The 24,462-nt window shown below is 38.0% G+C and overlaps 1 protein-coding gene across 2 annotated transcripts in view; it reads left to right on the top strand.

The window, feature by feature from the left end:
• The first annotated feature begins 5,248 nt into the window (after window positions 1–5,248).
• The window catches only part of mdm1 (Mdm1 nuclear protein), a 133,064-nt gene continuing 113,850 nt past the window's right edge, over window positions 5,249–24,462 (top strand). For both annotated transcript variants that reach the window (XM_051922507.1, XM_028807264.2), the window contains exons 1-4: window positions 5,249–5,390; window positions 9,644–9,749; window positions 15,049–15,344; window positions 24,215–24,349. In XM_051922507.1, coding sequence (XP_051778467.1) covers window positions 5,370–5,390; window positions 9,644–9,749; window positions 15,049–15,344; window positions 24,215–24,349 — 558 coding nt within the window. In that variant the 5' untranslated portion in view covers window positions 5,249–5,369. The remainder of the gene's footprint in view (window positions 5,391–9,643; window positions 9,750–15,048; window positions 15,345–24,214; window positions 24,350–24,462) is intronic.

Below are 24,462 nucleotides of genomic sequence, written 5' to 3'. Positions count from 1 at the left end.
GTGGACTCCAATTAAGCTGCAGAAACATCTCAAGGATGATCAGGGGAAACAGGATGCACCTGAACTCAATTTTGAGCCTCATGGCAAAGGCTGTGAATACTTATGTACATGTGCTTTCTCAGTTTTTTTATTTTTAATAAATTTGCAAAAACCTCAAGTAAACTTTTTTCATGTTGTCATTATGGGGTGTTGTGTGTAGAATTCTGAGGAAAAAAAATGAATTTAATCCATTTTGGAATAAGGCTGTAACATAACAAAATGTGGAAAAAGTGATGCGCTGTGAATACTTTCCGGATGCACTGTACTTCTGTCATATCACCTATGTCCATATATTCCATCATTTTTCGATGTTCCATTATTTCACCAAGTAATAATTTCCGTTTGTTTGCGCTGCGATCTTTACTATCATTTTTTTGAGACTTTCGAACTTTAGTACTTTCATTATCTATAATCTACTTTGCATGTGTATCGTGCCAACGTTTTTGAACCTCTTTACCACGTTCTATTTTGTCATCTACTGTTTGTCTTTTATTTACGGCCCAAGGTTAAATCTCTTGGTACAAAGTCTTGTCTCACGGGACATGAAATTATCACTCTGAAAAAGTCTTGTCTCATCCCAGGATTTTTTTTACATAACAAAGATATTAAAAATAGCAGTGGCCCTAACGCTGACCTCTGTGGAACACCTCGTAATATCAGTCAGTTGCACTATCACTCTTTGATTCCTGTGTCTGAGCCAATTTTGCACCCATCTACACACTACACCCTGAACTCCCACTTCTTTTAGTTTGATACCCAACCTCTTATGTGGCATCTTATCAAATGCTTTCTGAAAGTCAAGACAAATAATATCATATGATCCACTTTGATCATATCCTTTTATTGCTTTCTCAAAGAATTCCAGCATGTTAGTAAAACACAATCGATCTCTTCTGAACACATGCTGATTGTTATACTCTTATTTTTGCTATGAGTTGCTCTATATTTTCCTTAGTAATTCCTTCAATTAATTTTCTTAAAAACTTGAGAAAAAATATTATCTGGCCCTGTACCAGTACCTCCTTATTAGTCCCTTTTACCGCTGGGAGGTTGTCCATTTTCACATATGTGGGGATCTCAGAAAAATACAAGTTTAGAGTATTTGCTATTTTGCTGTCTGTTATTTTTTAATTCATCTTTACTATTCCTGATGTACTTCACCTATTCTATGATTGTACTTTTAATGTTAAAATACTGTAAGATTCTTTTTGGGTCATTGTTCACCTTATCTGCTAGATTCCTTTCTAACTGCCTTTTAGTTTCCCTAATATGTGACGGATGGCTATGGTCCTTTCCTGGCGGGGAGGCCAATATATTGGAAGGATGGGGGGAGCAGATGTGCACAGGACAGTGCCTCCCCCGGAGCACTAGATGGCAGCCCTCCTGGGTTGCAGCAGCAGCTCGGATTCCTGTAGGGCTTCATGGGAGTTCGCTGTAGCCCTACTGAGTTCTGTGGATGCCGCCAGGGGGAGCTGTGGAGATGGCAGAGCCCTGCTACATTAGGCTTTCACCACACCAGGGAGTGATTCCAGATCCAGTTAATGAGCCACCTGGAGCATTCCCAGGTACAGCATAAAAGAAGCCACCTCACTTCACTTGGACAGCCAGAGTTGGGAGGAACAGGATGAAGCTTGGAGGAGGAGGAGGAAGAACAACAAGGAAGAGAAAAGTTGCTTGTGCTATTGTGGGGAGTGTAAGAAAAGTGCTTCCCCTCTATAAAAAAGGTGTGCTGTGTGGTAAGACTTGAGCCTGTGTATATCTGTGTTGGGGTTGGGCGGCTAGAGCTTCCTCTGTTCTCTGATATTTGTTACAGATTATTGGGAACCTTAAGACAATGATTGAGGAACTGGAGGCGATAGCCGAGGTGCCCCTGATGCAGGCTGAAGAATACATATGGCAACTCAACATTGGACTGTCGTTTAAGGTACATTTGGCAGTACAGGTAAGTGTATCCTGTACTGTACAAAATACTGGAAATCCAAGCGAATTGCCCCAAGATGTGATGCCTGAAAGGAGGCGAGTAGCTGGAAGTCCAACAGTTGATGCAAGCGTGATGACTGACTGCTGTGCGATGGGGGAGGACCAGATGGAGCGGCTTACTGGTGCCATCCTGTGGAACCCCCAGCCCCTCACCAAATCAGCGGTAGTCACCCAAAAGTTTAAAGGGGTGCAGACAATGTGGAGATTCTCTTCATGTCACGGAGAGACCAGGACTGTCCCAATGCCCCAATGTGGAGATTCTCTTCATGTCACAGAGAGACCAAGACTGTCCCAACACCCCTGAGAAGGAAGGAGACCTGAAAGAGAAAGCCAGGGTCCCCAAAGAGTGCAGCGCATGAGCCTGTGTGTGCACAAGCACTGGAGGGCCAGATCCAACCTCAGCTGGCCGTAAGGAGCAGGAGTTCCCATCCTCTTTTCATTCCCACAGGTTGCAGAAGCCAGGAGGGTCACAACTGTGTTTCGAGTGTAGACGGCTGAGACATTGCTGGAGACGCTATCCCTATGCATGGCAAGAAGTTGCCAGGAGATGGTGGTGGTGCAGTGTCTTCCCGCTGCTTTCTTGTTTATATTTTACAGGACAGAGCCGTGAACTGGCTTATGTGGATCATGCCTCCAGGAGAAAGACAACCCTCGTGGGATGAGACTCTGCATCCCACAAGGCTCAGCTGAGGAAGGGCAATGTGACAGATGGCCATATAGGAAGGACTGGGGGAGCAGATGTGCACAGGACACTACCTCCCCCGTGGTGCTAGATGGCAGCCCCCCTGGGTTGCAGCAGCACCTTAGATTTCTGCAGGGCTTCATTGGAGTTTGCTGCAGCCCTGCAGGGCTCTGTGGATGCCGCTGGGGGAGCTGTGGATGTGGCAGAGCTCTGCTACATTGGGCTTTCACCATACCTGGGAGTGATTCCAGATCTGGTTAATCAACCTCCTAGTGCACTCCCAGGAGCAGCATAAAAGGACCCGCCTCACTTCACTTGGGGAGCCAGAGTTGGGAGGAAGAGGATGAAGCTTGCCAGAGAAGGAGTGGAGGTGGAATGAGGAAGAGAAAATTAAAAGAAAGGGCTTTGGTGCTTGGGAACTATGCTACTCTGGGGAGCGAAAGAAAAGTGCTTCTCCGCTATAATAAAGGTGTGCTGTGTGGTAAGACTTGTGTCTGTGATGGGGTTGGGTAGCTGGAGAGCCCTCTGGTGGCCATACCTTCCTAATGATTACCCTTATGGTCTCATATGCCTTGTAATTCACATTAGAGTTATTAGACTTGTACACTTTATACAGCTGCTTTTTTCCTTTGCAACTTCTTTTTCAACTTTTTATTTTCCTACCTATTGCAAAGTTTGGGATGTACCTGTCCTGCATTATATGTAAAAAAATTCAATCCTGTTCCAATGTTCCTCATCTGACCCCCACACTTAAGAGATTAATTAAGATTAGACCATATCTGACAAAATGTGCAGCACAATTCCTGGTCCAGGCTTGTGAAATCTGGACTACAGCAACTCTCAGATGCCAGGACGGCAGGCATGTGTCACTAAGCAGCTGCACAACATTCCAAATGCAGTGGCATGTCTGGTGTTCAACCAGCCGAGAGCAGAACATATCACTTCTCTATTAAGATTACTACACTGGCTGTTTTTAGCAGCATGCATTAAGTTCAAATCCTTGATGCCTGCCTACAGAATAGTCAGTGGATCTGCACCTACATATTTGGAGACACGTTTGAGGTCCTGTGCTCCTTACTTGACCACTCAAGTTCGCTGTTGAATGGCAACTGGTGATGTCATCTCTGTGTGGTATCAAATCTCAGTCCAGACTTTTTTCAGCTCTTAGCTGGTGGAACGAGCTGTCCACCTCCATCCAAAATGCTGTATTTTGTTTCTGGACTCTTCACTTATGATGATCAATTTTGTACACTTGTTCAGTTACACTTGTTTAGAAAAATGTCCCAAGACTGATGTTTCAGGCTTATGTTGACCACCTTTGTAAGTCGCTTTGGATAAAAGCATCTGCTAAACAAATAAATGTTGTCACACACGCTTACCGGGATGTGGCAGAGTGCACTGACTCTTTTTCTCCCTTGCCTGCAGACCATTCATGGGAGATTCCACCTGGCTCTCTTGACGTCACTTCCGGACAAAGCCTATGGAAGAAGACCTTGCCGGCTCCGCCCCCTGTGATGTCACATCTTGGCTCGAACCTATGGCTGATGACGTTCCTGACCCCGACCCCTTTGATCTCACTTCCTGTCTTCCCCTTTAAAAGCCTCCACCTTTTCCATATTCCCTCAGTTCTGTTTTGGACTTGGTTTTGTGCTCAGTGGTGCGATCATTTAAATGTCAATTTGCAGCCAGGAAACCAATTATGCGGGTGGCTGCCCCAAACCTTGCTATGTCTCTTTGTGGAGTTTGTGACAATGTAAATAAACTTTCTTGTTACATGTTTTTGAATTGGCGAAGTGAAAGGGTTTAAGGGTTCAGTTTGATGGAACATTTTGGAATGCAAAATCTGCGGTACTATATTGACTTATATTTCAGTAAACTGTACTTTACTGTTTTTCTAATAATAATATTTAAAGGTGCATAACATCTGCTACAATTATATGAAAATGTAAAAAGTATGGAACTTTGATCTTATAAATTGTTACCATTGATAAAGGCATCTTATTTAAACATGTTTTAACAGCATGAAATGGAATTATAACCAATTTTCTAACCACACAAAAATAGTATTAAATATATTTAATCAATTAATGTAAATAGTGTTCATTGACAGGGAACAATTTATTCAGATCCGGTTCCAAGTTCGTGTATACTGGGATATTTACAGTATTCGTTTGTGTTTTATGTAAAATAGAAAAAAATAAAATAGAATAAACAACCAGCGAGGGACTAGCGCATCTTCCAAGATTAGATTCTGTGTACAGAGGAAGTAGCACAAAACTTTACCGCGCCCCCGCCAGACTTTAGGATTATGCGACGAGACAGTTCTGAACATATATTTACATTTTTAAACAATAAAGCCAGTTCGTCATAAAATGTTAAAAGTTTTTGGAACCAACAACTTAACGTAACTTTACCTAGAAGAATAATTATACAACCTTTACTTCGGAGAAACAAGAGTTAGCGTAATATCCGCCTGCGCAGCCGCCCCACCCACTTCCGGTAAACAGTTCGAATTTGAGAGGACATCGGCGCGAAGACAACAGTCTTCGGTGGTGCGCATGTGCGTGTCGAGGGACGCTATGGCTTTGCTAAGGAAACGGAGCACAATACAGCGCGGCGGCAGGACGCTTTTCGTTAACAGATTTCTTTGCTCGGACCCTAGCTGTGCATGATGCCTGTTCGTTTCAAGGTAATGTATATGCTGTAGTTTTGTGAACAACAAAATTAAATACGTTTGTGGAATTTTTATAGTGCTTTTTGTCTTGTATGTAAGCTTCAGCGTTTTGATATCGACACTGTCTTGTAATGAATTCTTTTAGCCCATTCAAGCAGTAATTCAACTAAACAAACGCACTTGGAAGCTTTCGGTTGTTTCACAGACAAATTTGCTCTCCAAACCTCCTTTTAACTGCTTTAATTAAACTTGTACCATGTACTGTTGCTGATCAGCATCAATAGAGAAAGAAAACAATGTTTTTCATACTTTAAAACAGATATAATTCAATTGAAGCACCTGCTTAAGCCATCCACTTAGATTACAGAGTCCCCCGGCAAATAATTTTGTTTTCCGGTGATTCGTTTATTTTTTAACAAACAAAGACAGGACTTCCATTGCTAAGATATATATTTTTAGATAATCGTTTAATACATTTAAAGTATAGATACAAATATTGTTTATTCTATATAATTCAGATCAGTAGTTTGTAATCTCTCAATTGGTTGCTTTTTCTTTGGACAAAATAATTGCATTACTTGGGTCTGGAGAGAGAGAAGGAGGGGAAAAATAAAAGAAACAAATTTTTTTGTTACCCTCGATGCACAAGAAAAGAATAGGTTGAAAAGGAACCCACGGCTTCAGTGTCTTTGCTCATCCTTTACAAACTTCTGCTTAGTTCATCTCATCTCCCTGTTTTCTTTGTATTCTGTTGCTTATGTGGTACTCTCCATGAAGTGCCAGGATTATAAATAAAAATATTTTATCTGTTTTAAAGTATGGCAGGGAACAAAGAGCATCCCTAGTAAAAACTCAAAGTAAACATAAGTAAACGAACTCCACACCATTAATTACCTCAGAAATCAAAAACTATATATTAGACCTATGTGCCACAGTGATGGATTGGTTCTCCTGCCTTGCATCATAGGTGCTGGCTACCTATGATCCTGAACTGCAAAAATGGATGGAAGTTAATTATCTGGCATTTATTTTATAGAAACTTCATGCTGACAGTGTCTTACTCTTAGGCTTACTATAATGTTAATGAGTAATAAACACATTTCCACATAGATTGCTACCCCTCACTCCATCTTTACATGATACTTATATAATATTTTATAATGTGTTTAGGAGAAGATAGCTCCAAACCTAAACATTGAAAAGTGACTAGGTGGTTTTATGTGATTTTTATTTTTTTGCCGTTTTTTTATTTTTTGATGTTAGGGTTAGGCAATTCTGTGCATAATATTAATCGTTATCTGCAGTGTTCTTTATGAAAACAATTAAAGTGCATATGTTTAGCAGGGCTGGTGGTACCACAAATTGAGGTCTGAACTCTTGGCAACAGTCACTGTCTTTGTGGCATTTCCACATTGTTCCCATAACTTCTTTGGGTTTTCTCTGGGTACACTCCATTTGTCTTCCACATGCCATTGTGTATACTATGTTAATTGGCCACTTTAAAACGTGCTGGTGTTAGTGATTGCGAGTTTGAATGTATATGTCCTGAGATTTGCTTGGGGGCTCTCCAGTGTATGTTCCTGTCTCCTTCTTTGTGCCCAATACTTCCTGGATAAGATCCCTGTGACCCTGAATTTAACAAAGCTTGGTATGTGTAATGAATTAATATTTGGACATTTCTTTCTCATTTTCCTTTGTAGCACTAATTGTTTTTTGTGTTCATTATTTCTGCTCAGATCCATCTTGTTGATGTATCTGGCCAAGAATGTACATTGAGAAAGGTGTAAGCTGCTGACAGGATGTTCTGAATTTTGGAGACATTTTTCTTGTGGGATCAGATTATACTCTGTAGTTGATTCCTGGTACAGCACAAGATGATGGTTAGATTAATACTAATTTATGCAAATATATGCATTAGAATTGTGGGTAGGTTATATCAGGGAAAGTTTAGGAAGAACAGTGAAGACGTCCTTGTGTAGAAGGGTGTGCTTGAGGCATTCAAGGTTCAATATCCCTATTTGTGAAGTTCTACTTTTATGTTGTCTTTCATCCTAAATATTTGATACCACTATTGAAAAGAAAGTGCTAAATTGCTTAGTGTGCCTAGTTTTGGGACTGTAATGCAGAATTAAATGATTTGATGATTTGTGTGTTTTTTGTGTGCCTACTAACAGTAACTTCAAGTGTGGTCTGACCTGTTTTGACACTGAGTTGTTGGGGATTGCTTTTTGTGTGCGTGTATTTGTTTCTTTTTTCTTTTGTTCAGGGATAAATGCAGAAATATGTTTTGGTCTAGCCGATTTAAGCGTACGGATTTGCTTCAGTATAGCTTAGCAGATGACCAGGTGGGTAATTCTTTACAGGGTTGCATGCAGGCCAACCTTTTGGACATTAATTGTAAGTCTGGTTGATCTGACACCTCCTTCATGTATATGTTACACTGCAAGTAAAACCACTGCTACTTTTTCTAATGACTAAAATAAAAATTGTGTTATGCTTTCACATCCAATTTCATTGTAATTCTTCTTCATTGAAAATTCAGAAATATGAAGTATGTTCTTTCAGTCAATCTCCAATTTTTTTTTTTTTTTTTTACTATTGTTCATTTCCTCTTTGTACTTTGTAAGCATGTTATGCAGCTTGGCAAATTTGGCATCCTCTTTACCCGCACTTATTTTACTGCCTGGAACGTTAACTATTAAGAACCCCCTGATGCACTTTGTAACTGGCTTGTTCAGGTCAGGATCATTGAGAAAGAACTGCCTGTTTTGGCATCTATAGGTGCAAGGTAGGAACCAGCCCTGGACCTGGTGCCTGTCCATTGTGTTACAACCATGTTGACATAGCATCCTGCCTATAACTGCAGAATACATATGATGAGAAAATTAAATCCATCCTTCTAGTTTCAGATATTGGCCTATTTACAACATGTTGCAGGGTAGTTCAGCATCTAATGATAGATCATAGCTGATGACTGTGTTGCTTTCTTGAAAGAGAGGTCATAATTCCAGTTGTAATGTGTAGGAAAGTGAAAACCAGCACTGTAATTATTCAGCATCTAATGATAGATCATAGCTGATGACTGTGTTGCTTTCTGAAAGAGAGGTCATAATTCCAGTTGTAATGTGTAGGAAAGTGAAAACCAGCACTGTAATTAATCTAGAACAAGTAAATATTGAGCTGTATTAATTAAACTACATATAAGTGAATTAGGAAAATGGATAAATGTATAAAAAGGAGTGCTTGCTTAACCCTATTGACCCAAGTTTCCTTGTTACACAGTGGTACTTCATACCATATTTCTTAAAGGTCTCAGTTTCTTGTATGCATTATTATTCACGCCTACTGTGTGATTTACCTGAGATCTTTTTGAGTACTAAATTAATCTGTAAAGGATTTTGTTATCAATTCGCTTTCCAAATGAACCAGTGGATATGAATGAAGTTTTTTTGTGTTCAGCCCAAAGCATTGACTTCATGGTTGGGGCAAGATTTAGTGTTAGGAGCATTGAGAAAAAGTTGTTTTACTTGCACTCACTGCTGTATCAAAACCGTAACAGCAACAATAACAATAGATGATTCGAACAACGGTTATCGGATTCGTACTGCTGGGGTTTGGTAATTTTATTTAAATAACATTTAAGATTATACTGCTTTGGTACAATAAAGTAATGAGTGTTTAACTAGCAGATTCAAATTTTGTAAGTACCTGGAAACGGATATTCTCAGTATTTCTCCTGACAGAGCCCAATACTTTCTCACATAACAATGAAAACAAAAATCAAGGCTGTATAATGGAAAAGGAAAACAAGTAATGTATTACAGTAAAAATAATATTAATTGTAAGTGAAGGTATAAAATTTTCAGAAGTAGGTTATATGAGTGCAGAGCTTTGAATAATAAATTAAACTTCATGGCAGCCTACATAGTGATCTAATTAATACGCTTTAACCAATAATTTCCGTGCTGCTTTATAATTCACTATTAGCAGTGATCATCAAAAAACTCTGTCTTCAAGTCATTTTTGAACTTTAAACTTTTACCTTTTGATGTATCTGTACTATTTTGCTGCACCTGAATTAAAATGTATAAGGTAGTTTATCTGTCTGTCTTGTGTTTTTCAATTGTTAGCAGCTTTAATTTGAATCGAAGATAAAAATTAAACATATGGGGTTAAGACCTTTCTTGAAATGGAAGCTAGTGCCTTGTTGGCTTACACAGAAAGTTGCATATTACATTGTTAACTTTATTTATTTTTTTTATGTTAAGGGAATAAGTGAATATAAAAAAAAATTTCAGAAAACATTTTCAGGATCTCAAAGCCCACCTGCAGAATGCATGATCCCTTGGGCAGGGCTTCGCTCAGACGAAATAGGTAAAATATTATTATAAATTATTCATTGAAACCAAAATGATCTAGTATGAACAGGAAATAATTGTGTCATTTTTCCTCTTTAAAAATTAATGCAATTGCCTAGTAATGGTGGACAATAAAAATCTTGAAGAATAGCAGTGGCAAACCTGGTGAGATTGGCAATTTTTAGTAAAAATTAGAAACACTTATTAATCAGTATAATTTTAAAAAATAAATATTACCCTTAGAAAATATTTGAATTGTCCAAGCAGACAAATGAGCCGCAAAACATGGAAGGAAGAGAATGTGAAAATGTTGGTTAATGTATTCAAAATAACTTTGCCATCTTAATTTATAATTCTGTTTGTCCAGTGTTTTTTGTAAACTTGCCTTAGTTAAACTTTGTCTTAGATGTCACAATTGAAGATGTTTTAGTAATGTGTTAATTTTAAGATATGCATATGGAATGTTAAACGCTTGATTTTGCCATGGTTTTTAAATAACATAGTAAATAATTGGCTACAGCTTACATAGCTTTGAAAGGTCCTTTTGAAAATCTCTGGGATCCATTTTGAAGAAAATATTGAGTTATTTTCATATTAGTCTGTACCAGTCTGGCCAACCTGTAAAATTTCAAGATAAACTTGCTGTTCATTAGGCCTTTGTTAGAACTGGAATGCCTCAGTGTCATTGATCAGAAAAATAGGAGGTCCTGTTACAGAGCATGGAGAGGGTAGTCCTTGAAATTTGTTGTTTCATTTGCTTGTATTGTGTTTAAAATGCACAAAGAAAAACCCTGAGACAGCAAAACTACCTTCTTGTGATGTACTTATTATGCACGCTTGGCTGATTCTGTTGTGTTACTGTCGAGAGTTACCTCCAGGTTCCAAATTCCTTTTGATGGTATTGGAAACTACTCTTTATTACCTTGGTACTTTTTTTTTTCTTTGTAATTTACCTAAAGGGAAGACTCTATATGCTTTTAAGGGTTGTAATTGCCTATCTGCCTGTGTGTCTATCTTTGTTAATTGCCTTTTTCTCACCATTATGGTGGCAATATACAGTGCAATATTGTTGAAATGAGTCTTCAGAGGGTGTAGCAACACAGCTGGTTCGTTTGCATCAAATTTCAAGGCTTAAGATGATCCGCTGTGGCAACCCCTAATGGGAGCAGCCGAAAGAAAAGAATTAACATCTATTTATATAGAAAAGCCACATTTTTTAATATTATTAAAATAATCTGTAAATTATTTTTCAATTTTTGGAAACCTAAACTTAAAAAACAAACATCCTCTGGCAATTTACTGCTATTGTTAACCATCAAAGACAGGTTTTGAAGAAATACACAGATGCCAGAGGGGAAAAATAGGGTGTAAATATAAAGAAAAGTCATTACAAAGCTGTTTAAAATCAAAACAGTATATTGTTGCTTTGAAATCTATTTACAATAACATGTTAAAGGGTTTAAAAGCAAACTTTGTTTTTAAAAGTTAGTTTTATCAGAATGTTTAAAATAAGAAATCCTTTCATCCTTTGTACCATTTATTTTGTCTCCTCTACTGCTGTGACAATACATCAATCCCAAACCGCTTGCCACTACACTTATACCTCCCTGTACAGGTGCTGGTCATAAAATTAGAATATGACAAAGTTGATTTATTTCAGTAATTCCATTCAAAAAGTGAAACTTGTATATTAGATTCATTCATTACACACAGACTAATGTATTTCAAATGTTTATTTCTTTTAATCTTGATGATTATAAACTGACAACTAATGAAAGTCCCAAATTCAGTATCTCAGAAAATTAGAATATTGTGAAAAGGTTCAATATTGAAGACACCTGGTGCCACACTCTAATCAGCTAATTAACTCAAACACCTGCAAAAGCCTTTAAATGGTCTCTCAGTCTAGTTCTGTAGGCTACACAATCATGGGGAAGACTGCTGACTTGACAGTTGTCCAAAAAGACGACCATTGACACCTTGCACAAGGAGGGCAAGACACAAAAGGTCATTGCTAAAGAGGCTGGCTGTTCACAGAGCTCTGTGTCCAAGCACATAATAGAGAGGCGAAGGGAAGGACAAGATGTGGTAGAAAAAAGTGTACAAGCAATAGGGATAACCGCACCCTGGAGAGGATTGTGAAACAAAACCCATTCAAAAATGTGGGGGAGATTCACAAAGACTGGACTACAGCTGGAGTCAGTGCTTCAAGAACCACCACGCACAGACGTATGCAAGACCATGGGTTTCAGCTGTCGCATTCCTTGTGTGAAGCCACTCTTGAACAAGAGACAGAGTCAGAAGTGTCTCGCCTGGGCTAAAGACAAAAAGGACTGGACTGCTGCTGAGTGGTCCAAAAGTTATGTTCTCTGATGAAAGTAAATTTTGCATTTCTTTGGAAATCAAGGTCCCAGAGTCTGGAAGAAGAGAGGAGAGGCACAGAATCCACGTTGCGTGAGGTTCCAGTGTAAAGTTTCCACAGTCAGTGATGGTTTGGGGTGCCATGTCATCTGCTGGTGTTGGTCCCATTGTGTTTTCTGAGGTCCAAGGTCAACGCAGCCGTCTACCAGGAAGTTTTAGAGCACTTCATGCTTCTTGCTGCTGATGAACTTTATGGAGATGCAGATATCATTTTCCAACAGGACCTGGCACCTGCACACAGTGCCAAAGCTACAGTACCTGGTTTAAGGACCATGGTATCCCGGTTCTTGATTGGCCAGCAAACTCGCCTGACCTTAACCCCATAGAAAATCTATGGGGTATTGTGAAGAGGAAGATGCAATACGCCAGACCCAACAAAATTCAGAAGAGCTGAAGGCCACTATCAGAGCAACATGGGCTCTCATAACACCTGAGCAGTGCCACAGACTGATCGACTCCATGCCACGCCGCATTGCTGCAGTAATCCAGGCCAAAGGAGCCCCAACTAAATATTGAGTGCTGTACATGCTCATACTTTTCATGTTCATACCTTTGAGTTGGCCAACATTTCTAAAAATCCTTTTTTTGCATTGGTCTTAATTGATATTCTAATTTTCCGAGATACTGAATTTGGGACTTTCATTAGTTGTCAGTTATAATCATCAACATTAAAAGAAATAAACATTTGAAATACCTCAGTCTGTGTGTAATGAATGAATCTAATATACAAGTTTCACGTTTTGAATGGAATTACTGAAATAAATCAACTTTATCATGATATTCTAATTTTATGACCATCACCTGTATACTATTTTTCTTGTTACTCTTTCACCAGCATTCACCTCATATGTATAACTGCTCATATGCAAACACCCATATAGGTAGATGCATCCCAACCTCAGTCATTGACTGGCAATGAGACTTCTTTATCGACATGGTAAATGCCAGTCTGGTAGGGAACTACCTGAGCTGAAGCACGAAAGGCACCTCAGTATTCACTGGTGCCAAGTCTGTCTTTGATATGAAGATGAACTGACCCTACACAGATTCTGTAATTCATTCATGGGCCTTTCTTTTAGATGCATTCTCGTATTGTCCTCAAGCACTGGTCAGCTCCTCCTCATTAATCACACCAACGTCTGGATTTTTTGGGACACAGAATCATTCTTGACATAAACATCTTAGCCTCAACCACTCCTAGTCGGCTATCACAAATTCCATGGGAGCCACGGCCAGACACACACATTCACACCCACCCCCACCCTATAATCATTTTTGATACCCTGTATGAAAATAAATAATTGTGACAATAATTGACATTATCAATGCTCTTGGCACTAACGAACAAGTAAGTGATACTTTAGATGTGGAGAACTGTTCTCCTCTAAAGTAGGTGCAACAAAGAATGCCTGTTTCTGATTGAGGAGTGATTTAAATATCTGAGAGACAAGGAGGGCTAGGCTTGTGGTGAGTGCACCAGAAGTGATGTTATCTTCTGGCTGTTAATACTGATGTGTCACTTTTTTTCTTCCCCTGAGACAGCCTGAATCATTTATCCATGGCTCAGTGTATATATATATATATATATATATATAAATATACACACACACACAGTATGTATGCATGAGCTATGTATAATATAATCTGCATTGTACTGTTTTTCCCACCTATTCATAGGTAACATTTGTATTTTGAAACAGCAGCTTTCTTTCTTGGCTTTTCCCAGATTCTATTTCGAAAGTTCTCAGTAAATTTTAACATGAAGTAAAAATGATTGTGTTGTGACTGAATAGGATTTGTGTTCCCTAATTTCTTATTAGAAGTTACTTGACTATATAGTTTCAACCATTAATTCTGTCCCTGTACAAGCTCCTGCTGCCACCTGGAGGAGGTTTCATTTTTTTATGTCTAAAGCCTGAGTTATACCACTTCAAGTAACAGAAACAGAGTAGAAGAAACAGTGCTAGGAATGTCGTGATGGTGATGTAATGAGGAGCGATTATGCTTATTATGACAAATAAATTTGGAGATAATATCACCCTTGTCAAGGTGGCTTGGAACCATGACAAAAAATAGCAAAAAAGTTTGATTAACGATAAAGTTTAATTATAATGAGCAGAATTTGAACCGGATTTCGCAGGAGAAAGTTAAGTGTGAATAATACAGATATGTGTAAATATAGGATCTAAAAATAAATTATGATAATATAGTTAAGGTGAATTTGAAGGAAGTGTAGAATGGTGTTCCTGTTTATATCCTTGGCCGGTCACTGTCTGTATGAATTTGCATGTTCTCATGTCAATTCCTCTCTTCCACACTGTCAGAAGTGAACTAAAATCCTTAACTATTTTGGGCTCTTCTTTTATTCTAGACCTATATCATTTGACTAGAAAAATGTGGTCTACTTTATTCTAATGACCTTAATGGTTTGGGAAACCTCTTTGGTATATCCAGTAAATTTCTGTAGTCTAGCTTCTATTTGATACTTTCAGTTAACCCCTGAAAAGAGAGATGCACAAACTATGGCATACCTGTGCTGACCAAAGGCGGCAGGATAAACTGTGGCATACTGACTGGAGTTATTGTTTGTTCAGCTCAGAGAACGATGAAAACAATATGCTAAATATACATGCCTGCAAATATTACCTATTGAATTTTGTAAGTTTTTTTTTTTGTAATTTTCATCCAGATTTATTTTGTATTTGTGTTAAAAAATAAAATAAAAATAAATAAATGACATTAAAAGAAATTTTGTTTAAATATTGGAGTCAATGAGTCCTAATGTTGTTGCAAATTCAGTAATAAAGCTTATTTTTGTCTAGGATTGCAAGGATAAATGATGTTTTCCATATGCACTGAGATATACTGAGACTTGTTTCTTTTATAACCCACAGGCATTGCAAAAGAACCCAGTTTTCATTCCAAGAAAAAAGTGCCTTACTATCGATCACAGGTTTCTAGGTCATTTGTGTGGGATCAGACACAGGGCTCCAAGCCCTATTTTGAAGATGAGAGAGCTGTAATAAGAGAAGTTCAGCACAAAGTTCAAACTCCTGATGCTCCACGGATAGATAGAATTCCTAGATCACTGTCGACTGAAGAGAGACCATACAGTGCTCCTCCAGCAAACAAAGCAAAAATGGATGGTGGGCATTCTCAGAAAAGAGATTCTAAAAACTTGCAAAGTGGAGTAAGTATTATGTTAACATCTGCTTCATTGTAACAGGGTAAATATTTAATTACAGTTGTGATATTTAAGTATGTGTTCAGTTTCCCTTGAGTGTATAGGTCTCCTGTGTTGTGGAATTGTTGGAAGTATGTTTTTACATTCAGTGTTCAAATAATACTATTAAAAAACCCCAAGTGATCATTACACAAGTACAGAATTATAAAAGAGAACATTGGATTATTTTTAACAATATTTTTTAAGAATGTACATAGAGCCCAGGAGTCAATTTTGGATCCTGGAGGTTGGCAGAGGCAGACTTAACCATTAGACAAATGTCGGCCTAGGGCCCAAATAATAATAAAATCATTTATATTTGAATGAATTTTTTAAACTTATATAAAACTTTTAAACATACTAAACTTGCTGTTACAGCTGTTTTTTTCAGTGGCCTTCCATCAATGTGGGGCCCTTCTTCAGTCCAGAATATAGTGGACTGTTCCATATTTCAGTACAATTAGAAGTGAAGCCTGAAACAGCAAACTTAAAGAAATAATTCACCCCAAAATTGTTTTTTATTACCTACCCCCTTGTTGTTTGTAGTGATGGCCAAGAAAAAAGCTTTATATTCCACATGAAAACATAACATTAAAAAAAAAAAAAAGTTTGATTTTATAGAAGCCAGTAGTGACCAATGCTGGTACAATGGCAAATGTCAGTTATCCAATTAGATGCATGCAAAATGCATGCTTTTTGCTAAAATATTGTTGAATGGGTGCTTCAGGGAAAATCACAGCACATCAAAAACAGCAACCTAAGAGCCTCATGAGACTGAATGAAGACCAACCTCTACCCCTGCTATCTTCATTTAAATGACTTTACCAAGTAGTAAAAAACGACCTTGTAGCATGTCTGCGTTCGTTTCGGGATAATTACGGGCAGTGTGACATAGTAGTTAAGGCTTTGAACTTCAAACCCTGAGGCTGTGGGTTCAGATCTTGCTATTGACACTGTATGACCATGAGCAAGTCACTTTATCTGCCTGTGCTTCAAATGGAAAAACCTGAAGAAATGTAACTAATTGTATCTCATATGTTCTAAGTTGCTTTGGATAAAGGCATCAGTGGAATAAGTAAATTAAAAAAAAATTATATATTATAAAACCCAAGTTAATGAATACAAAATGAAACAAATTTCTGTAAGTTGTGCAGAGAAATGTAAGGATAAATAAGGAAAGCAAAAGATTGTTTACAAAGCAAACACTTGAAGGTAACTCACTCTTTTTTTATTTTTTTTTCTTGAAAATAAACTGCTCGCTTGGTGTAATTTTTTGAGAGCCTATTAGTAATGTTGCAGTAAATGCCATAGACAAGGAGAAAGAAAGCAATCAAATAATATTCTGCTACTACCAGAATATTAAACACTTAACACCTCTCACAGTTTGATGGTAATAATAAGGGCAGCATTTTCTTTATCGTGGATGGGTATTACTCATGCAGGTAGCCCTTGCTGTATCTAGTGTTCTGGCCCTTGTGAGGGATTTTGAAGATGATGATGCTGCAGGTTGGTTCGTTTAAGCATAGTAAGTTACCATGCACTGTCATCCAAAAAGAAATTACCATACAAATAGGGGTCGGTCTGTAGAGCAGCAAGTGTGGCATGATTTTACGTTGTTCGACTGGCTTTGTCTTGAATGTTCATTTTAAAGAATGTTTTCCTCATGGTGATATCAACAATAGATTTTGTTGGCAGCAACACCCAGAAAACATATGTTCAGTTGTGGCTCTGTGTGCAAATTGGAATAAAGAGTGTTGTCTACAAATGTGAAAGGATTTTTTTAAATGAGAGGTTTTCCGGTAGCAATCGGCCAAAACAATTTATTACAGTACTTCATTCTCTGTGTTTGGTGAGATAAGGCAATTTATGTTTTTCAAATGGTTCATTACGATTCAGCTAAGTGAGCTTCAGTTTTAGTTTATCACTGTTAATTATCTTTGTCTTCACTCTCTAACTTTGAAATAATCCGTGTCAGTTGCAACAGGCAAAACCCATTCGTTTTCTAAATTTTAAGGAACAGAGTACAGTCAGAAGTATGTACTTTGGCAGACATTCACCTTTGTTGTGAATATGAATTTTTGCCTTGAGGCTTTAAGCTCTAAGAAACAAATATTGGACTCCTTTTGATGTTAATGTGGACATTGTGCTTGAACTCTTGTAGCTAAAAGAAACTGAACTCTTGGGCAACAGGACATAATAAAAATAAGTTTACAGCAGGTTCTTTGTTTGATTTTTATTGATTGCATATTACTTGAGATTTGTTTCCAAGGCTTTGCAAACCTGCTGTTCACATGTCATCATTATGTGGGAACAGTTTCAATTGTGAGCAGGTGTTTCAACCTCATTAGCATTATGTTTACATTCAGACAAAACAAGCCAGAATCGTTTAATTTTTCTGTGTTTTTCCATTAAAAATAATGTCAGCATTAGTACAGAGGGATTGGTGTTTCTAATGTCCATTTCTGTACTAATGCAGATTTAGTACATCTTTATATTTTGAAACAGGTAGAAGCAATGTCTTTGTGCATTTTTCTTATACTGTTTTTGTTTTTCTGTTGCTTGAACGAGAGAGGATAGAATGAAAGTGCCTGATCCACACCCGCTCGTGATATTGTAGGATATTGCAGCGCATGTCTTAGTGACTTAGTAACACATTTACCCTGCTATGAACATTGACAGTTGCTGCATTGTGAACACTGCTTAGAGGCTAACGTCTTCTCCTTCCACTTGATCACATTCCTTTTACCTTTTTGCCATGCACCTGCTTGCACCATTATGAATCTTTAGGTGACACAATTCATCAGGCATATCCTGTCATTTCTGGCATATAGTATCATATGCATCTGTTTCACTACCTGTGTCAATGTCTGATGACCAATTTACATTGTCAACAGAATCGCTTGATTCAACCAATGGCTAAGTTTCAGTTTGTTCTAAAACTGGATTTACAACTTCTCATTTACATTACATTGTGTTTTTGTTGAAGGCGCCCTTCCACTCATGAATATTGACGAGTTACCTTAGAGTGGCAAAATGCTTAGAAATATGTTTTTTTGCAGCATAGTGTTATTTTATCCACTAGATGACAGCAGAGTACTGTTCTGAGTGTTTTTCTGGTTTAATGCTGGACATTGGATCATGGCAGCTTTACCCTGAGAAATATTTGGGGTTAGCCATTTTTACATAGAATTCTGAGCCTGAGACAGACTTGTGGGTTATGCAATAGAGGTTAACAAATGAAAATTACTAAAAGCAAGTAACAAATCATACTAACGGATACATCCTTGCAATAAATTAATTTTTGCTATGTCTGGCATCTTGGGGGCTATTAACTGTTTGGGCAGAAGCAAACAGTTTCATTATCAGAGCAGCTGCATAAAATGAATCTGTTATTATTGTTTGAGCATTACTCTTAATAGCTTATAGTAAAATGTTTATAATTAAACTATTTCTTAGAACAACGATTTTCATAGTTTAATTTATGGTATTAACACATACTGTATACTTGTCTGCATAAGTTCATAGGCACACCTTGATTTTACACGGCTCACTGCACAAATTATTGACGAGTGTAGAAAAGTGTGAGAAATGGGATTGATGAGGGTCCCATTAGTATCTTTGACTTAGGTCACTAAATCAACCCCTGTGCAGTGGCTACAGATTTCCATTCAGCCACTTTCTTTTTTTAATAACCATGATCAGATTTGTTTTGCTTAAAATGTACAGGTAGTCCCCAGGTTACGGACACCCGACCTACAACATACGAACAGGGCCGCAGCTGCGACGCATGTGCCTCAGTAACTGCCGCTCCGTCATCTTCGGCCTGGGGACGCTGCAAGCGGTGGCTGGACGGAGGCTGGAGGGGGTCGATTTTGCTGCTTGCGCAGTGTAGTGTCCGTCGGGCGGCTCCTAGCGGCAAGCGGTTTCACTGCCCGCCCCCTGCTGCAAGTGGTTACCCTGTTGTGGCTGAACGGAGGCCATTGAGGGTGAACAGGGAGACGGGGGGTAGCATTGTAGTGTGCCTCGGATGGCTGCGTGTTGAATGGGGGGCGGTGGTGCATACTGTTGGCAGCATACTGTTGTGGATGTGACTCTGATGTGGGCTGGTGATGAACCGCCCCTCGCTGCCCCCATTCATTCTCAATAGCAAGCTTGCTTGTATTGTTACGCACATAGCAGGAAGTTGTCTCTTGTCAGTACAGGGTGGTCCAGATCTAATTCTGCAGATCCAGATCATCTGAAAGACTTTGATTTATGCGGGGACGATTCCAGTTCGGCGCAAAGACAATTCTTCGTGTCGTCAGTTCGCACACTTCTCGATGGTTTGGGATTTTTCGGGTGATTTTCTATGTAATAAACTGAATAAGTTATAGCGTAATGAAAAATTGCATAATTAGATCTGGACCACCCTATACATCAGACGTGTTGACGACTGGTGCCTAATCTGCTGTTATAGCGTGTACAGTGCTGTACAGAAGAGCTCATCTTAACCTTTTGTCTTCACCCTTCAAGAATGTCTCTGAAACACAAATCTGATGCAAGTGCTGGTGCTGCAGTAAAGAAGAGAAAAACCATCACCATTGAAAATAAAGTAGAAATAATGAAAAGGTCAGAAAGAGGTGAAACTCCATCATTCATTGGCAGAGCACTTGGTTACAGTTGGTCAACAATAACATTTATTAAAGTAATGAACCTGTTCCGACTTACATACAAATTCAACTTAAGTACAAGCCTACAGTCTCTATCTCGTACGTAACTCGGGGACTGCCTGTAACTGACTTGTTTGATAGAATGCAGTACACTCAATTATTTCCTTTTATTTAGTTGCAGCCAATAGTTCACTAACCCACCCAGAGGTCTGAGGATCAGTTCCTGGTGAGATGCCATTTTTGTTCCAACCAGTTTTAAATTAGAAGTCCATTCTTCGTGTTAATGTACCCTATTCTCTACTTCTATGATTAGTTAATGCTCTAATCTGCCCCACCAGGCATTTCCAGAGCCATTGGTTTTCTTTTTCTGAAAGCACCATCCAAATGTTTTAAGAACAAGAGCTGATAAATATTTCTTAGATCTTCATGCGTTTCCTTTCAGATGTTTTTGTTGAAACATGTTTGTCAATGGACGCATGGGTACAAATGTAATCATTTTGTCTGGTCACCTGTTAGCTTGCTTTTCATAGTTTTATTGTTTGGTCACTGGTTTAGGGAAAATGAAAGAATTAAGGTATGAATCTTAAAATGCAAGTCAGTTAAGTAAGGTAGTAAAAGTTTTCGTCAATCAGCAGTAATTAGTTACCAATTAAGAAATTGGCAAGAATGAAAACAATGAAATACAGTGGACCCTTGACTTACGAACTCAATTTGTTCGCGAGGGCTGGTTGTAACTGAAGTTGGTTGTAAGTCAAGACTATTTTTCCCATAAGAAAGAATGGAAATGCCCTTAATGTGTTCTGAATCTCCCACAGCAACACTTACTTAAACTTTTTTTTTTTAATAAAAAAGGGTTGTATAATGTGCATAATTTACCAAAAATACCAATCATTTTTCTAATGTACTAACCAAAAAAGTTATAAAAAGTGCCTAGCCTACCAGAAACAACAATTTGATACTGTACTCACCATTTAAGTTGACATCTTTTGGCTTGCAGGAAGGAAGGAGGAGAAGAATGAAGTGGAAGGTGGTTATTGTTTGGAAGGAGTTTCCTTATACAAATCTTTTCTTTGTAAAATTGTCGAGGTGATGGATTTCGACATGCTGTACATATTAGCGAGATCAGTCACACAAACGCCACTGTCATATTTCCACACAATTTCCTTCGTTTCGATTGTGATCGCTTTCTTTACTTTCGTCACCTTCTCTTCCTTCCTTAGCAATTATCGAAATAAATTATATAAATCACTGCACTGACCGAAATTACGTCCACAAACACAAGTATCTGGGCTCCAACTGACACTTACAAACGCTCTCGGCTGTTTGTTTACAATCGCACAAGTGGATACACTTGACCGCATTCGGGTCGTAACACAAGACGTAATTCAAAACAAAAATTTTGGTCGTAAACCAAGTTATTCTCATGTCAGGCCGGTCGTATATCGAGGGTCGACTGTACAACCCTTCAGGATCTGAGTTTGATAACCCTGACACAGACAGTATATTTTTGGTGAAAATGCATTCTAACTTCAAAAAAATTTATTTGGAATGAGAATATCAGTATCTCTAATTAATCAAAGAATCGGGAGGCTAATGAAACCATAAAATGAAAAAGTGACAGAGCACTAAGTGATTCTGCCTCACATCTCCAGAGTCTTCATCATTATCAGAGAAAACTTGATTCCTTTATGACTTGGTTGATTCCTTATTACGTTTATCTTGTGTGCTATTATATTTGATTTTTTTGCCAACCCTCATGTTTGGTTTTCCGGAAACACACTTTTAAGATTTTATTTTTCTTTTAATTGTTGCTATTTCATTAGTTTCACTTTTTTTTCAGAACTTCGTTAAAAACAATATTTGGAATCTTTCGAGTCCCAACATGCTGAATCTTTTAAATGAGGTCCGTGAGACATGTTTTTAATGACTTTGTACAATAATTCAGGATAGGTTTCTTTGTTTGGAATTTCAGCACAGACAAAACGATCTACAGATTATTACATACAGTTAGGTCCATAAATATTTGGACAGAGACAACTTTTTTCTAATTTTGGTTCTGTACATTGCTGTACATTGTCATTGCTAGCAAAGGGTTTTCAACCAACTATTAAAAATGAACATTTTATTTCCAGTTATTTATTTTGTCCAATTACTTTTGAGCCCCTGAAATGAAGGGATTGTGGTTAAAAAAAATGCTTTAGTTGCCTCACATTTTTATGCAATTCATTTTGTTCACCCCACTGAAATTAAAGCTGAAAGTCTGCACTTCAACTGCATCAGAGTTGTTTCATTTTAAAATTCATTGTGGTAATGTACAGAACCAAAATTAGAAAAAAGTTGTCTCTGTCCAAATATTTATGGACCTAACTGTATTTGTTGAATTACATTGGTTTTAATTGACTGGTGAGGAGGTGCGGGACCGAGCTGTTTGGAGAAGGTTGATCAAGTATATCGACTCCACATTGAAGTGGCGAAAAAGATGAAGAGTAAGATGACATTGTTTTTAATTGCCTGGTAGTGATGTTTACATCTTTTAATATTAAATAGGTCTTTGCTAACACTGATTAGTTTTGAAACATTTGCTATTTTCAACCAAAAATGATCCCAAAATTCTCAAAACCTAACTGTTAATTATTCAAATGTCTAAATAGTTACCCTCAGACATGATTGCTTCTCTTACAATGGCATGAGTCGAATGCCTGCACAATTTTAATTAATGCAAATGTAACAGATTTTGACTGTTTAATTTTGACAGTTATTCACTGTCTTGTCTCCTCTCAAACATTTTAAATTCCACAGATGCTTGATAATTCAAGTAACTAAGATTTTTAGCTAGTTCTTCAATATACAGTAAATTAAAAAGAAATGCCTAATCCACAAATACTTATCTTTTATTTAAGGTAATGGTTGCTAATTTATTTCTCCCTATTATAATTAAGGGTTGAGACTTTTTTAGCCCGGGACGAGACGTGACTTTTTCAGAGAGACGCTTTCATGTCCTGCAAGACGAAACAGCAGTGGCAAACAGCAATAGACCACCACACAGAACACATTAAATGAATGATGTTCCAACTTTCTGCACATTTAGAATCCTTAGATTTATACTTGATATCACTTTCATGATGAAATGCCTTAAAGTATGTATGTTACATTTTACCGATAAATTGTTAACTTTGTTTAAATAATGAATACTGTTGTTAATTACACATATGGGGGGTGACATAGTGGCGGAGTGGTAGCACTGCTGCTTCACAGGGAGTCATGTCGCTGGTATTCCCTGCCTGGAGTTTACGTGTTTTCCTGTTGGGTTTCCACAATGTGATCCGGTTTCCTTCCAAAGATATGCAGATTTGGGGATTTGGTGCCACTAAAATGACTCCAGTGTATGTGTGTGCTTGTATTCACCTTGCAATGACTGGAGGCCCCATCCAGAGATTGTTTCTGCCTCGTGCCCAATGCTTGCAGGAATGGACACATCCCTGGATTGATTGATTTAATCATTAAACATCCTTTTCAGAGATATTGCGGTAAGGTGTCATCGTAATTTAATGGGTGTTCCAGGCAATTCACAACACACAGAAGCCGAACCTGTTCTCACTGTGATAATATCTCGCACTGCCACCTGCTGGATTCCTCCAGATTTACATAATGTACCTGCACAAGTATAAACAGTAAAACGCTTGCGTAGCATGAGCGTCTGCTGGAGCATGCATTGCGTCGCGTGAAGTATAAACCTGGCCTTAGGGTGCTGTTTCTTCCATTTAGTTGAAGATAAATTAAGTGACTTGTTTTTCTTGCTTGCCTATTTTACTTTTATGATTATGAAGATAATTTAACTTAATATGATTTCTAGTATCTGGAAAAGTGGGTTGGGGCCGCACAGTTTTGCTTCTAGTGACTGTAATGATGTTATCAGCCTTGCACATGTCCGTACCGACATACCAAAAACTTACATTGGGGATCTGTTTCCATTGGGAGTGACTTGGTCAAATTGTCTATTTGTTTGTCAAATTGTCTATTTTTTGTTCCAGTTTTCAAAAAAAAAATGCTTTGGAAACATGTTTTTCCTTCCTCATATACAATTACAGAATAAAATGTCTTTATTTTGCAACATAGTGCACTTAGTCAATTTCCTATATGTGGAAATGTACGTTTGCTTTGCCTAATCAACAAAACCTTGTTTTGCAGGTTCATAGATCTTTGCAAAAGAAAGCTGGTCTCAAATCAGCTAATCTTAAGAATATGGGTCATTCTACAGAGTATCAAAGACAGTACTTTTGGAAGATGCTTCCTGAAACCTCTCCTGTGCTTTCTGCTGAACAGGTAATGGCAAACAGTATTCTGTGTGAACAATATAGTTAATATTTCATTTTGCTCACTTGGCATTTTTCTTCTTTCAGTATTAACACTTTTGTATTTCTTCCTTCATGTTATAA

Source organism: Erpetoichthys calabaricus, chromosome 1 (genome assembly GCF_900747795.2).
Source record: "Erpetoichthys calabaricus chromosome 1, fErpCal1.3, whole genome shotgun sequence".
NCBI classification, from domain to species: Eukaryota; Metazoa; Chordata; class Cladistia; order Polypteriformes; family Polypteridae; genus Erpetoichthys; species Erpetoichthys calabaricus.
Note: the sequence above shows the minus strand (reverse complement) of the source record. Positions and strands in the feature narration are given on the sequence as shown.